The 14,000-nt window shown below is 37.6% G+C and overlaps 1 protein-coding gene across 1 annotated transcript in view; it reads left to right on the top strand.

The window, feature by feature from the left end:
• LOC138705755 (uncharacterized) overlaps window positions 1-14,000 on the top strand; it is a 130,780-nt gene that overhangs the window by 108,327 nt on the left and 8,453 nt on the right. Inside the window, exon 4 of the mRNA XM_069834377.1 lies at window positions 9,498-9,756. Within this exon, the coding sequence (XP_069690478.1) occupies window positions 9,498-9,756 (259 nt within the window). The remainder of the gene's footprint in view (window positions 1-9,497; window positions 9,757-14,000) is intronic.

Below are 14,000 nucleotides of genomic sequence, written 5' to 3'. Positions count from 1 at the left end.
CCGTCATTGACTTCTAGCAGAATGTGGTGCCCACAAATGGCGAGGTAACACGTTAAAATACAAAGTGTCCAACATGCCCGACTGTCCAACAGACCCTAATTTACCCTAATGGGCGGATAGGACACTATTTGTTCCGACGCGTACAACAAAGTTTACATTGAAAAAAGAACCTCAGGAGCGTTCGTGCTAGCGAGCACATTTTTACTCTCATGACAAGAGCACAAAATATCATTAAAAAGCACAGTGGTGCTCGCGAGCACCAGGTTGAGAACGCCTAGAGTATTATACAGCAATTTACTTAGACATGTTACATGTTTAAAGTCTAGTATTGAAAGCCTCTTACAAAATCTTAGTGCTATAATATCTTACTTTGACAGCATAGATGACTGCTCCAATTTCATTAAGAAGCACTTGTTAGGGCAGACTTAGAAAAATAGAAATTGATTGCAGGTTTGCATCTTAATTTTTCTTTGCATGTAGTAAAAATATTCCACAAAGCTGTACTAAATTTAGAAAAGAATAGGCTAGCAATTTCTGACATATTTTATGTTATGAAGGACCTAAAGTCTCAGTTAGAACACTTAATCAAACATTAAGTAAACTGGGGGAGTTATTTCCAATGAAGATAAAGTGTATATTAAAGAATTTGAAAAGTATGTGTGAACTATTTAAACAAATGGTTTGACTTCAGTGAAAACAATATTTTCAGAATGTGAACTGCATATCACTGAGAAATTTACCGGAATTTCAGAAAGTATTAAAATTGACTAATCACTAGGACTTATAGGTAACTTAAACATAGATGATCTGTAATCAGAATTGATTGTAATTTCTAATTTGTTTTCTGGGGATACAGGTTTAAGTTTAAAGGAGAAATGATTTCAATGTTGGATCAGATGGATGGGTATATATGTTGTAAATTAGTTAGGTGGAACAAAATTAGTCCTAGTTAAATTCGTAAGCTACTTAGTATTCTCCCCTCCAATGCTTTTACTGAGATAATTTTTTTTTTCTAATGAACATCAGTGAAAGAAACAGGAGCTCAGTTAATTTGGTAAAGGACGAATTGTTCACGTATTTCAATTATAATGAAACTTGTACTGATTTTTATCAAAATTTACTTACAGATAAAGAAAATGCTCGCAAAATGTTGTTCATATGAAAAATATGTGTAGATTGCTGTTTAATATGTCAGTGGTATTCATGACCTGCATTTAGTTATTATGTAATATTTATTAAATGAGTTCTGCGGTCTGTGTAATGCATAAGTACAACATTTATTAACTGTGATCAAATAATCAACATTTCGGACAAGTGTTCCATTTTTCCATTCCTGAAATCTGGCAACCCTAACAGGGTGGATGGTAACTTCTGCAACAGAGATAGATCATGAGGAGAGATTTGAAAAATCTAAATAAGTGTTTTTCTCTAACATTCGCCGTTTTAACGGAAATCGTTATGTTTCTATGATTCATTTGGCAACGGCATGGTTACTCTAGCAAGCGTGGCGTGCACTCCTTACCCTCCTCTTTCTCTCTCTCTCTTCTGTACTCAGACGGTGACGCACGACAGTGCCCTACGTTGCAAGGTTTATTTTAACGATATTCGCAATTATTCAATTCAAATTCATGGCTAAACGGTTTACTTTGCAAAAAAAGATTCAATACATTAATTAAATTGAGATTATTTTTACCTATCTGCTTGTATAGCAATCAGTCATTTCTCTCGGACCATTATCGCAATAGAGCACTGCAAACACTGAGCAAAGACTATTTTTTCCTGCTTAACGATATTTCATCGAAGGAAAAATATAACAAAAGTTTTGTTAGGCCTATATTTAACATGTAGAATCATCTCTAAACTGTTGGTGCATCGGTCCCCTTCCACCCTATATACTAACTTTCTCGCATAATTAAAAATTCTTACTTTTCAGAACAGGATATAGGCTATATGACAGAAGCAATGGCGAAATTAAATGGCGAGAGAAACTAAATTCCTCCCAAATAGCCGTTTTTCCCGGAAGAAACTCAGCCAAAAGAATTTTCCAGATTCAGCTGATATGAAAACCAACTGACTAGATTTTGAGTATGCCAAATATTTTGTGTAACATAATTCGAACCTATATGTATCTGTCTGCAACAATTGTACTCGTCCCGTGTGCCCCAGCTCCATTGCCTTTCTATTTTTTTCTTCCTCTTGTATGGAGAAGGTACCCGAAGGCTCACACTGCAGTCTGAGGCTTATTGTGCTTACCATTCCTATTCTGTGAATGATTGGGTAGACGAACGGCCGCGCTCTTTTACAAGAACAGTTCGCCGCACCGTGAACTTAACCCGGGCTATTGTATGAATGATGATGATGATGATGATGATGATGATGATGATATGTGAATTAATGATGGCGAAATGAGTCCGAGGTCCAACACCGGAAGTTACCCAACAAATCTGCTTCAAGTGATTGAGGGGAAACCTCGAAAAAACCCTAACCAGGTAAATTGTCCGAACCAGGATTTCAACCCGGGCCCATTCTTTTCATGGCCCGATGTGCTTACCATTACTCCACAGCGATGGATGCCTTTCTACTTACTGTCAACAATAATTATTTCTGTCGCACTGAACATTACTGAAAGCATTGTGTGTTACTCCGCGGTCATTATGTTTTGCCAAGTCATTTCCACGTACTCCTTTGTACTGCCAGGTGTTCAGCTATCTATTGTACTCGCCAAGCCAGGTGTTGCAGAGACGAAGCTGTCGAATATTAATTATTCTAATGAATTCGTTAAACTCTTGTCAAACAAGATTTCATTGCCTAAGCTGGAATTTTCCACCCGAGACTAGGACTACTGTTGTGTGCTCGTTGGTCACGCCAAACGACATTTCATACAAGTTGAGAGGATGCGAAGGCATTTCTTCCCCCTTCTACTTGCCCAGAGTCCGTCAGTAACAGAACGGTAGCTGTTACCTCTTATACCTGCACCCAAGTTGTTCACACAAGAAAATAAAATATTAAATATAGTACATAAGTGAATATAAAATACAGTGACACAAGTTTGGCAATTACATGTTTGTGTATATTTTAGTTAGCGTCGTTCTTATAATATTTTCAACTAACAATAAATTAAATTAAGAAATGTTAGTTTGTATTATGTCAGGGGGGGGGGGAGTGATACAGTGCAGATTGTTCCGTTGTGTATGCTGTAGAGCAGCAACTAGCGGTGAAGAAAACATTTATCTTCTGCTCTCGGTAGCTTTTTTTATGCGCCAGTTGATATAAATAGCAATAAAATGAAATATTAACTCTTAGTATAGACTTTCGAAATATAGATTACCGGTAAACATTTTCAATAATAAAATTTTGTCACTGTGTTGAAAGTCAATTAGTCGAACGTTAGTAAGACGGACAGTAGCAGCTTCCTCTTCACTAATGGTAGAGAGTGTGAGTAGAGGGGAAAGTCTATCAACCAAACTGAAATGGGGTTTAGACGAGGCGGAGGGGAAACAGTCGCGCATGCGCACCGCACTGTTCACTGCAATATTCCTGTTTCACAAACATCTACTACACGTGTCTAAGAGTCTTTGCGACTTTGTGAAATAATAGTTGGGTTTTTATTGTAGTTTCAACAGGACGATTGTTTTCAATATACCGCAAGTCTTTGTATTCCTTTAGTTATCGTTTGCTTTAGTGTTAATAGTGTTGATAATAATGTAGTTAATAGAATTTATGTTATTGTATACTGTTTAGGTTTATAGCAGTTTTTTGTTTATTGTAAATATGTCGACAAAGAGAAAACAAGGATTGACAATCTATAGCGAAGCAAGGAATATTATTGCAAGTGTAAATTAATTCTGTGATGAAGAACAAGAACAACAGTGCCTTTGCATTCCTCTTACGAAACTTACACCAAAGGCAGAAAAGTACTCTAATCTATCTACAAGAACAATACAGCGTATAAGGAATGAAATGAAAGAATGCACAGAAGAAAGTGCGTTGTCGACACCTGAGGGAGAAAAAAAACGGAAACGTCCAGACTACCGAAACACAAATGTAGATGACTTCGACGGGAGATTGACAAAAAGATATAATTGAAATTATATTTGAAAAAAGAATGAGGGCCACCGCGGTACCTCAGGAGGTAGCGTGTTTGCCTGCTGATCTGCAGTTGCGCTAGGGCGTGAGTTCGATTTCCGCTTGAGCTGACTACTTGGTTGCGTTTTTTCCGAGGTTTTCCCAAGCAAAAGGCGAATGTCAGGTAATCTATAGCGAATCCTTGGTTTCATTTCGCCAAATACTATCTCGCCATCAATTCAATCGACACTGAGGAAGCTAGTAGTTATTACAGTGTCGCTAAATAACCAAATAAAAAAAAAGTAGTAACAAGCTGCAACAAACTTTTATCCCTGTTACAAGAGATAATTGATTTGAAATGAAAAACAAGATTAAGACGAATACTGAAGGAAAAAGATTTCAGGTGGAAGAAGTGTGCATCGAGAAAAAAAAATAATTGAAGAGGAAAACACTGTAAATTAGAATATGTGAAGATATCTACCGCAAATAAGAAAGCTTAGGGAAGTGGAAAAACCGATGTTGTATCTGGACCAGTTGCGGACAGATAGGCCTACCAATTTAACTTCTCCCAAGTGCTGGCAGGATAAAAAATGTTACGGCAGTTTTGACTACCATAAATGTGTCCAGAAGACTCATTGTTGTCCATCAGGGTGGGGGCGGTGGGGCTTATGGCTTTGTTGAGAGATACAGAAACTCTACCAGACACCGCCTTAATTATTCCCTGTCACTGTTCATGAACAGAAAACCACAATTTAAGCCACACAAAATAAGTGTGCACTCAATACTGGATCTTTGACGTCTTGCCAACCCACTTGAGGTATGTGGATATAAAAATAATAATTGAGACGAGGTCTGGCAGAGTTTCTGGGTAGCTATGTCTATAGAGCGTTAGCGCACTCAGCCAAAGGTCCCGGGTTCGAAACCCGGCCCCATAACAATTTTTCTCTTGAAATTATCTAAGTCAGCTTTACAGATTTGTGTAATATGTAACTAGTCTGCGATGAATGCAATGGAGGGGAAAATGAACTGGCCACTATACCTCATTATCTCCTGGCTTATTTGCCTGATGAGTGATGCGTTGTTGGTGTTACTTGTTAAGTTCAAACCTGTTTTCGGACAATTCATTAAACAACAACTACGAATACATTTAGAACATTGTGACATTTATTGTCAATTTGAATTACGTTATACCACTGAAATTAAAGCAGTAATCCAGGGCGTAACAACGGGTCCACAGGGCCAGCGATGCTGGAATCAGGAGGCCTAGAAAACCGTTCTGTATTATACCTGAAGACGATATTTTGATTTAGAATAACATTCTTATTTTTCATACATTCCAAAGGTATACTATTTACAGCAGTGGTCTACAACAATCGCTGAAATGGGCAGAGGGTAAGCGGTGCAAGTAAATATGCTCCGTCGTGCAGAAGGGAGAGATAGAAAACGTACACGCCAGCAGCCACGAATGCACGCTGGTGCTGTAAGAGACTTGCGGTAAGAGACGCTAGCTCGAGAGTGCAATGTGCTGACACAGCTGATTTACAGCATTCTTGCAATCACTTCTCAATTTGCTACATTTTTTTTTTCTTTCCGATGACGCAATGTTAATCCCCACCCTACTTCACCAACACGTGTTCAGTTCTCTATGTCCTCGACTCGCACGAACACTCAGCGGGTCATAATTTAAATTTAGTTTTGAATTATTCCGTTAGTGACGTTTCAGAAATAGGGACTTTTAAAATACTTTAGTGTAAGTTTATGTGTTTTTAGTGAAAGTTCATCGCGATGGCAGAAATTGCATTGGATAATGGAACAACCAACCACACTTAAATGAAACTCTGTCTTACGAGATGGTCTTCGCGATTTTATAGTTTATTCGTGTTGAAAAGTGAGTTTTTGCAAGTGATGATATATATGCCTTGCGAATATAATTTTTTCTCTTACAAATCTTCCGGAAAAAATACAGCTCTTGCATTGAAAAAGGAACTCATTTCCTTTGACTTTATAGTTATGCTTGTGCTCCAGTGTAAAATATTACCGTGCACCACTATTGTTTCAAAATATTTACAAGAAAAGTGAATTGATTTATTGACAGTATTGTTAAAACAAGCCAGAAATAATATGATAGAGTTGAGGCAGCAATTTTCGAGTACTGTTTTTAAAGAAGCAGAGAAAGTCTCAAATTCCTGGCAAATAGACCCTGTTTTCAAAACAACACGTCTATCTTCTTGAGTGATACTTCTACATTTTTATTTTGTGTGTTTGGTGTTTCAGTGTTTCTGTATGAAATATGGTTTGTTTATTTATTATTTATTTAATCTGGTGTAGTTAAGACCATCAGGCCTTCTCTTCCACAACACCACGAATACAAATACAATAATAGAAATAAACAGAAAAAATACACTATATACAAAGTAAAGCTACACAAGAAATAAAGAGAGAGAGAAAAAACACTATAAACAAAGTAAAGCCACACAAAAATATACACAGGTTGCAGTCACACAAACTTTAAATGAGTGATTAAGTATCATAATTAATTGTATCCTAACTAATTAACATAAACAAGAAACTTGCAATTTTAATCTAGATTAAAAAAGAAAAAAAAAACACAAATCAATACTTCTAGCAATATCTAAAAACATTAACTAAGACAAAATTTTCCAGTTTAATTTTGAATTGTGATAATGTCTGACGTCATTAGGTAACGAATTCCAGAGACGAGGTATTTCTACAGTACAGGAAGATGAGTATAAGGACATTTGCTCTGATTTCAGATATTTGATCTGATATTTAACCCTTTGGAACTGAAATATTCACTCTAAAGTTTCCTACAAGCAAGATAACTTCCAAACGCTTAGGATTCCTTTCTTTCACAATAGTTAGTACGTTATTGCCCAATATGCAATCCCGAATTGATTTAAGTGAAGTAGGGCGAACGGAGAGTTTTTCTTTTATTATGAAGTAATATTAGGTATATAGTTAAATTTATCATAGATTTCGACAACTTCAGTGAGGTAGGATGAAAGGAGAGCTTTTCTTTTATTATGAAGTAATAGTAGGTCTATAGTTAAATTTATCGTAGAGTTCGACAACTTCAGTGAGGTAGGGTGAACGGAGAGCTTTTCTTTTATTATGAAGTAATAGTAGGTCTATAGTTAAATTTGTCATAGAGTTCGACAACTTCAGTCACCCTATGATTCGGTTAGCGTTATCATCAGGCTTCGAGACTTTGGACCCGATACAATAAGTTTACTGTACATGCACTACAGGTTGTTGACTCGCTGCAGGTAGATAGAGATGTGTTGAGATAACAACGTTGCTATTTAGAGTAGAGTAAGGTAGTATGGGGAAACACTCATATGTACATTTTGAAAGTAAATATACATTACACAATGATAATGTCAAAAGAATGTGAAAAGCATTTATTCTCCTGTCTTTTATAAGCATTTGTGTTTAATTATACATAGTGATAATGGTGGGAATAAGCATGCAGCAATTTTAATTTTTTCATTTATCCTATTGGTCGTCTTTAGGAAGTGCAGTTACAGTACCGAATTGCAATGTACCTACTACAAGATACATTCTCAGTGTCTCAAACGTAAATCTTTTTCGGTTATCTGCCAAAGTTTGTACTGTAGAAAGCTGCTCTCTACGTCGCATGACGTGATAGGAGCAAAACGGAAAAACCTAACATCATTGCAGTCTCTAAGAGACAGTCCTTTATTCTCGGGTGACTCTATGTCCACTAATTTGCTGTTTATGTTACACAATGTTCCATATCCGTTATTTTTACATAAAATTGATTTCCACTTCTGTTTTACACGTTCAGTAACCGGTGTACTTGATGTCTCATTAATACTCTGCATCATTTTCTAAATTAATTTGAGGGCTTCCGGCATCTCTTGCTCTGACTTCTCTAACCGTGTAATAGTTTCAGACAGTTTGTATGAAAACCAAATTATTCGTCAGAACCTTCAAATCCAGAGTGTTTTCCTTTGCATATTTGTTGGCATTCGTTCTACAGTACCCCCACCCACTGTACGCTTTACCACTATACTCAGTACGCCGTTATGCGGATTTCCCACTGAACTGCTCTATTGGGTCCGAAGTCTCGAAGCCTGGTTATCATAAACGAAATGGAGTGAGATACTAACTCGGATAAGTTATCTCTCATGCTCTCATACTTCACTACACTATTAATCAGAAAACGTAGCTAACCCTAGCCGCATCTGTTACTCAAGTGCTTGGTCTATGATCCACGCGGCCTGGGTTCGATCTCTGGCCAGGCTATAATGGAATTTGTGGTGGAGAAAACAGACGTTACAGCGCGTTTTTTTCTCGTGGACTCCCGATTTCCTCTTTCATTCCAACCAATACTCTCTACCCTTCTCACATTTCATCTATCATCTGCAATAGTAAAAATAGGCTGGGGTGAAGTCTGGAGGTAGTACTGATTTCCGATGTTGATAGGAAGGTGTTGACGCTCCGGGCGCCTGGGGCTTATCGGGCTACTCGTCCGCGAAACGGGAACTGGATCTATCAGGGACTAAGGCAAGATGGTCCGCTTTTCAGCGTTGGATTCACGAATGCTACCCGGGCTACCTGTCGGACTTGAACAGTCGTTGTAAATCCAGGGCGCACAATGGACCAAAGCGTGCCTTAGAGTACGTACAAGACGGAGCTTGGTCACTGATAAATTCGACCTTTTTTACTGCTGATTTTATTCTATTATGAACAAATTATTCTACTCCTAATTGGTGATTATTGTTTCCTTCCCCATAGTACAACACGTAATTTTCTATTTTTGTTATGGCATTCCCGTCTAACCTAACCTCTTGTACTCCCACGAAGTCTATTCTATATCTAGCTAGTTCTTTTGCTACTAATGTTATCCTTCTGTTCTATAAAAACTAGTTACGTTCCACGATCCAAATCCCATAACCTTATTCCTTTGCTGCGGTGTGCCAGAGAATCAATCCCATTCCGAGGCTTACTGTATGGGTTCGTAACAAGCTGTTTTTTTATGGTGATGGGTTGTTAGCCCTTCACCCAACCCCCAAACTGGATGATCACCCCTTATTGGTTGTCCACGACTGCTTATTCAATATATTCGCAGCTAATCTCCATATCTGGAGGCCGTCTCCTCTATCCGAAACCTGAGGACGCGCCATGCCATGGGGATAGGGACCCACAATACATGGGTTTACGTATAATGCAAAGAAAATAAAAAATGGAGTGTGTTTGTGAAACGAAAGAGGGAAATCCTTTGCAACATCTATGTTGTCCACCACAATTTCCCTTACACCCAGGCCGGGTGGAGATGAAAGAGTGTGCCGCTAGGTCTGAGCCAGAGACGCTGCTATTTAGTAAGTCTATGGCTTCAACGTGACTGACATACAAGGTTCACCAATATAAGTTGGCGTTGCTCACAGGCGCAGCCTGCACGCTGGCTGCCGTTGTCCTGTACTACACCTTGATGGCTTCTTTCTCGTGGCTACTGCTGATGGCGTTCGACGTGTGGCGTACTCTGCGGTTGTCTACGGTGCACCTACGCGTGGTGTCCCGCGAATCGAGGCATCACGTATTCCTGACATATGCCGTGCTGGCCTGGCTGCTGCTGCCCGGCTCTATTGTCTGCGCTTCTTTGACAGTGGAGTTCCTGTTGGATGAAACAGCGCTGATCCGGCCACGGTGAGTGCCATTTCATTCTATTTCCTCGTCTTCTGTGGTCTCGAAAGTTCTATAATGGAGCAAAGACCATTACGTGAACTATGACAAGGATAGCAATATAGACTATGACAAGTACCAAGGCCCTTGTTGTGGTCCTTGTCGTGATCCTTATCGTGGTCTTTGTCGTGATCCTTGTCGTTTATCTTCTCATGGTCGTTATCGTGCTCCTTATTGTATTTGCCATGGTCCTTATCTTGATATTTCTTGCGTCATATTACAAAAAAAAAAAAAAGTCACCCTATCTATCATGATCTTGTTAGATCTAAATTATAACAATTATTTCAAGATATCGTCGAGTCAACTGTTCTTATGAAATACATTTTTTCATGCATTTATTGTATCGTTTATAATATTGTAATTTTGTATTTTCTATGTCCAATAACCCCGATCGAAAACCTACTTATGCTCGGTCTCTTAATTTTTGGACTTTCTAAAACTCTATTTAATGTTATTGAGGGGAAAAAATAAAAACAAAGAACAAATACAAAAAACTTGCAAGTATAGGATTCGAAACCGCTCTTTTTCGTATAATACTCACATGCACCAGACGTACACATCTTGTAACGTATTAACCTGTTTCTGTCTCATTTATTTTTCATTTATAAATTTCTTAAATTGTGTTTATGTATCTATTTTGATCTCAGGAACATATTATAATAATTAATAAAAAATTGAAACATTATGTCACGCCAGGCAGAATATGCATTTGGAATATGATGTATGTAAACTTCAACCAGAGAATGCAATAAAGCCTTTATTTTATGCTTAGGCAGTACTTTTCATTTTCATTTTTCATTTCCTATGGAATGGCACCAATTACTCTATACACGTTATTTTTGGAGATACTTCGCAGTTTTCTGCGTCAATACTTTTCACACTAGACAGGTAAAACTCTTTCCAGTCCAGAACAACTTTCAGTACAACGAAGATATCTAGGAATAACTGCATTTTTTGTGAGATAGCATATGACAATGCAATGCCTCAATTCCAACTCTGACATATTGATGTTAATAATAATAATAATAATAATAATAATAATAATAATAATAATAATAATACGTGGCGTGACAGTTCACGAAGGGCGAAGACCGACAAAACGACTGCTGATTTCACATCTATATGCCTCAAGATGAGGTGAATTCAAATAGTACGGGAGTAACATGTCAGCACGATGACATACAGCCGTTATAACTCGCTTACGACATCGGATTTCGCTATTCAGCGTAGCTCCCCAAATTAGTCACGATGCTGTGTAGGCACCAGTTCCATGTAATGGTCCAAATTTAATGAAGAAATGTCTTTCATCACGTGTACTTTTTTATTTTTTTAATTTTTTTATTGTTGATTTTTTACTGTACTTTTTTATTTCTTTTTCCAACACAAATCCATATACAGCTATAGAATTAACAAAACATTTTAAGCAGACAATACTTAATAGAATAAGTCCCAAAACGATATTGTATAATCTGATTGTAAATCACCTAGTTCAGCAAAAATAAATGTTTCTGTACATAAGATACAATCTTATACTTCCTACATATTACAAGCCATTAAAAAAAGAAACATTCCAACATTGTATATATCTTACTTTTATATTTAGTTTAAAATTATTTCAATTCCTTTTCTTAATATTAATTATCACATAACTATACACAAAATAAGTATCAAAAGTTAAAGAATCTTAACAGTCGCATACCAATGCTCATTATTACACCAACTAATACCAATGGTGGGGTCAGTGACTGACCCCACATATTTTATATTGTTTCTCCAATTAAACTATATAAACTATATATTTTTGTAATCTTTATGGTTTAAGGAACTTTATGTCAACTTTATTGAATGCATTTTACTTTACAAAAATTTTTTTTGAACATATACAAAAAAAAAATAAACATTCTGAGAGAAACAGGTATTCGGATACAATATTACTTGGTGTATTCAAGATTTATGCAAAAAAAAAACAATCATTCAGAATCACACTGCGAACAGGTTCTAAAATTTTTTATTTTATTGTAATAGGTTATTTTACGACGCTTTATCAACATGTTAGGTTATTTAGCGTCTGGATGAAATGAAGGTGATAATACCGGTGAAATTTGTCCGGGGCCCATCACCGAAAGTTATCCAGCATTTCCTCATTTTGGGTTGAGTGAAAACCCCCGAGCAAACCTCAACCCGGTAACTTGCCCCGACCGGGAATCGAACCCGGGCCACCTGGTTTCGCGGCCAGACGTGCTAACCGTTACTCCACTGGTGTGGACAGGTTCTAATAGGAATGGACTCTTCTTTCGTCATATAAGCAGAACATATGTACTTATTACATGAAGTACAGGTCTTCATGTATTTGCAGTCCTTACTTCTTGGGCATAAATAACAACCGCCTTTGTTTGGAATATTTGTCACTGCATTACGAGTCACTTTTCTTTGTGTTTCTGAACGTACAGTTCCCCTGCTCACTGCTCCTTGGTCTTGATTGAAATTATAACCAAATATACATAAAGCATGTATATACTTTGTGTATAGGCCAACCGAATTTTCAGTACGCTTCTTTATATTTATGATGCAAAGTTGTGGACTCAGTTCTTTCAAAAAAAAAAAATTCCTTCCAGAATCTTTTTTTTTTTTTGTACTGTTTAGCCCATTGATCAGTAGTTTCACGAAACAATATATATGCATTATATGCTGCAATGTCAGTGAGGTTGAACAGAACCGTCATTGGCCGTTGCCGCGTTCCTCGACAACAAGAGTATGTTCTTATGCACTAGTCAAGAACATCCACTCCTGCTTTAGTAGAATTGTAGAATAGGATTATATCTGACATATCGTCAGTCACCTTCATGTCACAATGTTGCGTGCAAAGGACTGTCACAACTTTTCCTTTCTTTGGGACATTGCTGACCAAGGTGGTATCTTCAGTGAAGGCAAATCTAACTGTTCCAGGTTGGGCAGAAACGGGGCGAAGCTCTGTCGGTAAATCTCTTCTGTCACTTCGTATGGTGCCAACTGTAGTTACTTTCTCCTTCAACAATTCCGTTGCAAGGAACATTCTTATGAATATCTTGTCCATTGTGATGTTTCGTCCTGATTGTTCCAAGTTAGACATACGAACCAACCTTTACACTACTTCAGGACCACTGTTATGATTTCTTTGCTCAGATTCAAACTATCCTGCATAAGGGTCTGCTGCGAGGCAGTAGTTTGTGTTGGAATCACACAACAGGTTTACTTCTATCCCATATTTACCTGGTTTGGTTGGGATATATAACCTAAATGGACAGCGCCCATGAAATGTTTTTAGTTCTTCGTCAACAGTGGCAGACTCGTTAGGGTTGTAAAACATAGGAAACTTTCTCACCACCATATTCCAAACATCTCTGAGAGGAGCAAATTTACCTCTTTTCTTCCAATCTTCACGTGTAACTGAAATATCAAAACGCAGACATTTCAGTAACAATCTAAATCTATGTTCTGAAAGTGTAGCTCTATACATTGGAAACTTTTCTGCACTATATAGCTCACGAACACTGTCTTTATTTTGTCGATTCACCCCACAGATTAGAGGAAGTCCAATAACACCTAAAATTTCCTCTTGGACAAAATCTTTCGAATTTCGAATAAATGCATCAGCACATGATTGCCTGAGTATATCCAATCTCTGGTTCGTGTGGATCAAAATAATATATAAACCATCCTGATCCAAAATACATACAGAATGCTTCCCTTGGAGTGTCAGGCTTCACTCCCGGCTTAGGTCCTCCCTAGGTTCTGATGATGTTAGCGGAGTGACGCCTTCCCTCATTTGTACTGGTTCATTTTTCCATATACTGTATTACCAGATGAAGCTGTCCCATTTCCAGGGGGTTGGTCAATTTTTGCTTCCGGACGTAGATGCTTTCGTACGGGCTGAACTTCTAAAAAAATAAGTATTTACATGCATCACACACGTAACCAGAAACCTATTACTTTCTGACCAGTAGTTTATTTACAAACAGAAAAATAATATTATTATACGGAGGAATGAAGCAAACGTTAGGCCTACCTTCTTCTTCCTCCGACTCACTTCTTTCTCTTGAAATATCTCGACCTTTAGGCTCCTGAATAACCAGGGGCGTATACTGGTTAAAGGGTTTGGGCTACCGCTGACCCTATTATTACACAAAATATATCTAACAATTACTTTAATTTTAATTACTATGGTAAAA

Source organism: Periplaneta americana, chromosome 9 (assembly GCF_040183065.1).
Source record: "Periplaneta americana isolate PAMFEO1 chromosome 9, P.americana_PAMFEO1_priV1, whole genome shotgun sequence".
In the NCBI taxonomy this organism is placed as follows: Eukaryota; Metazoa; Arthropoda; class Insecta; order Blattodea; family Blattidae; genus Periplaneta; species Periplaneta americana.
Note: the sequence above shows the minus strand (reverse complement) of the source record. Positions and strands in the feature narration are given on the sequence as shown.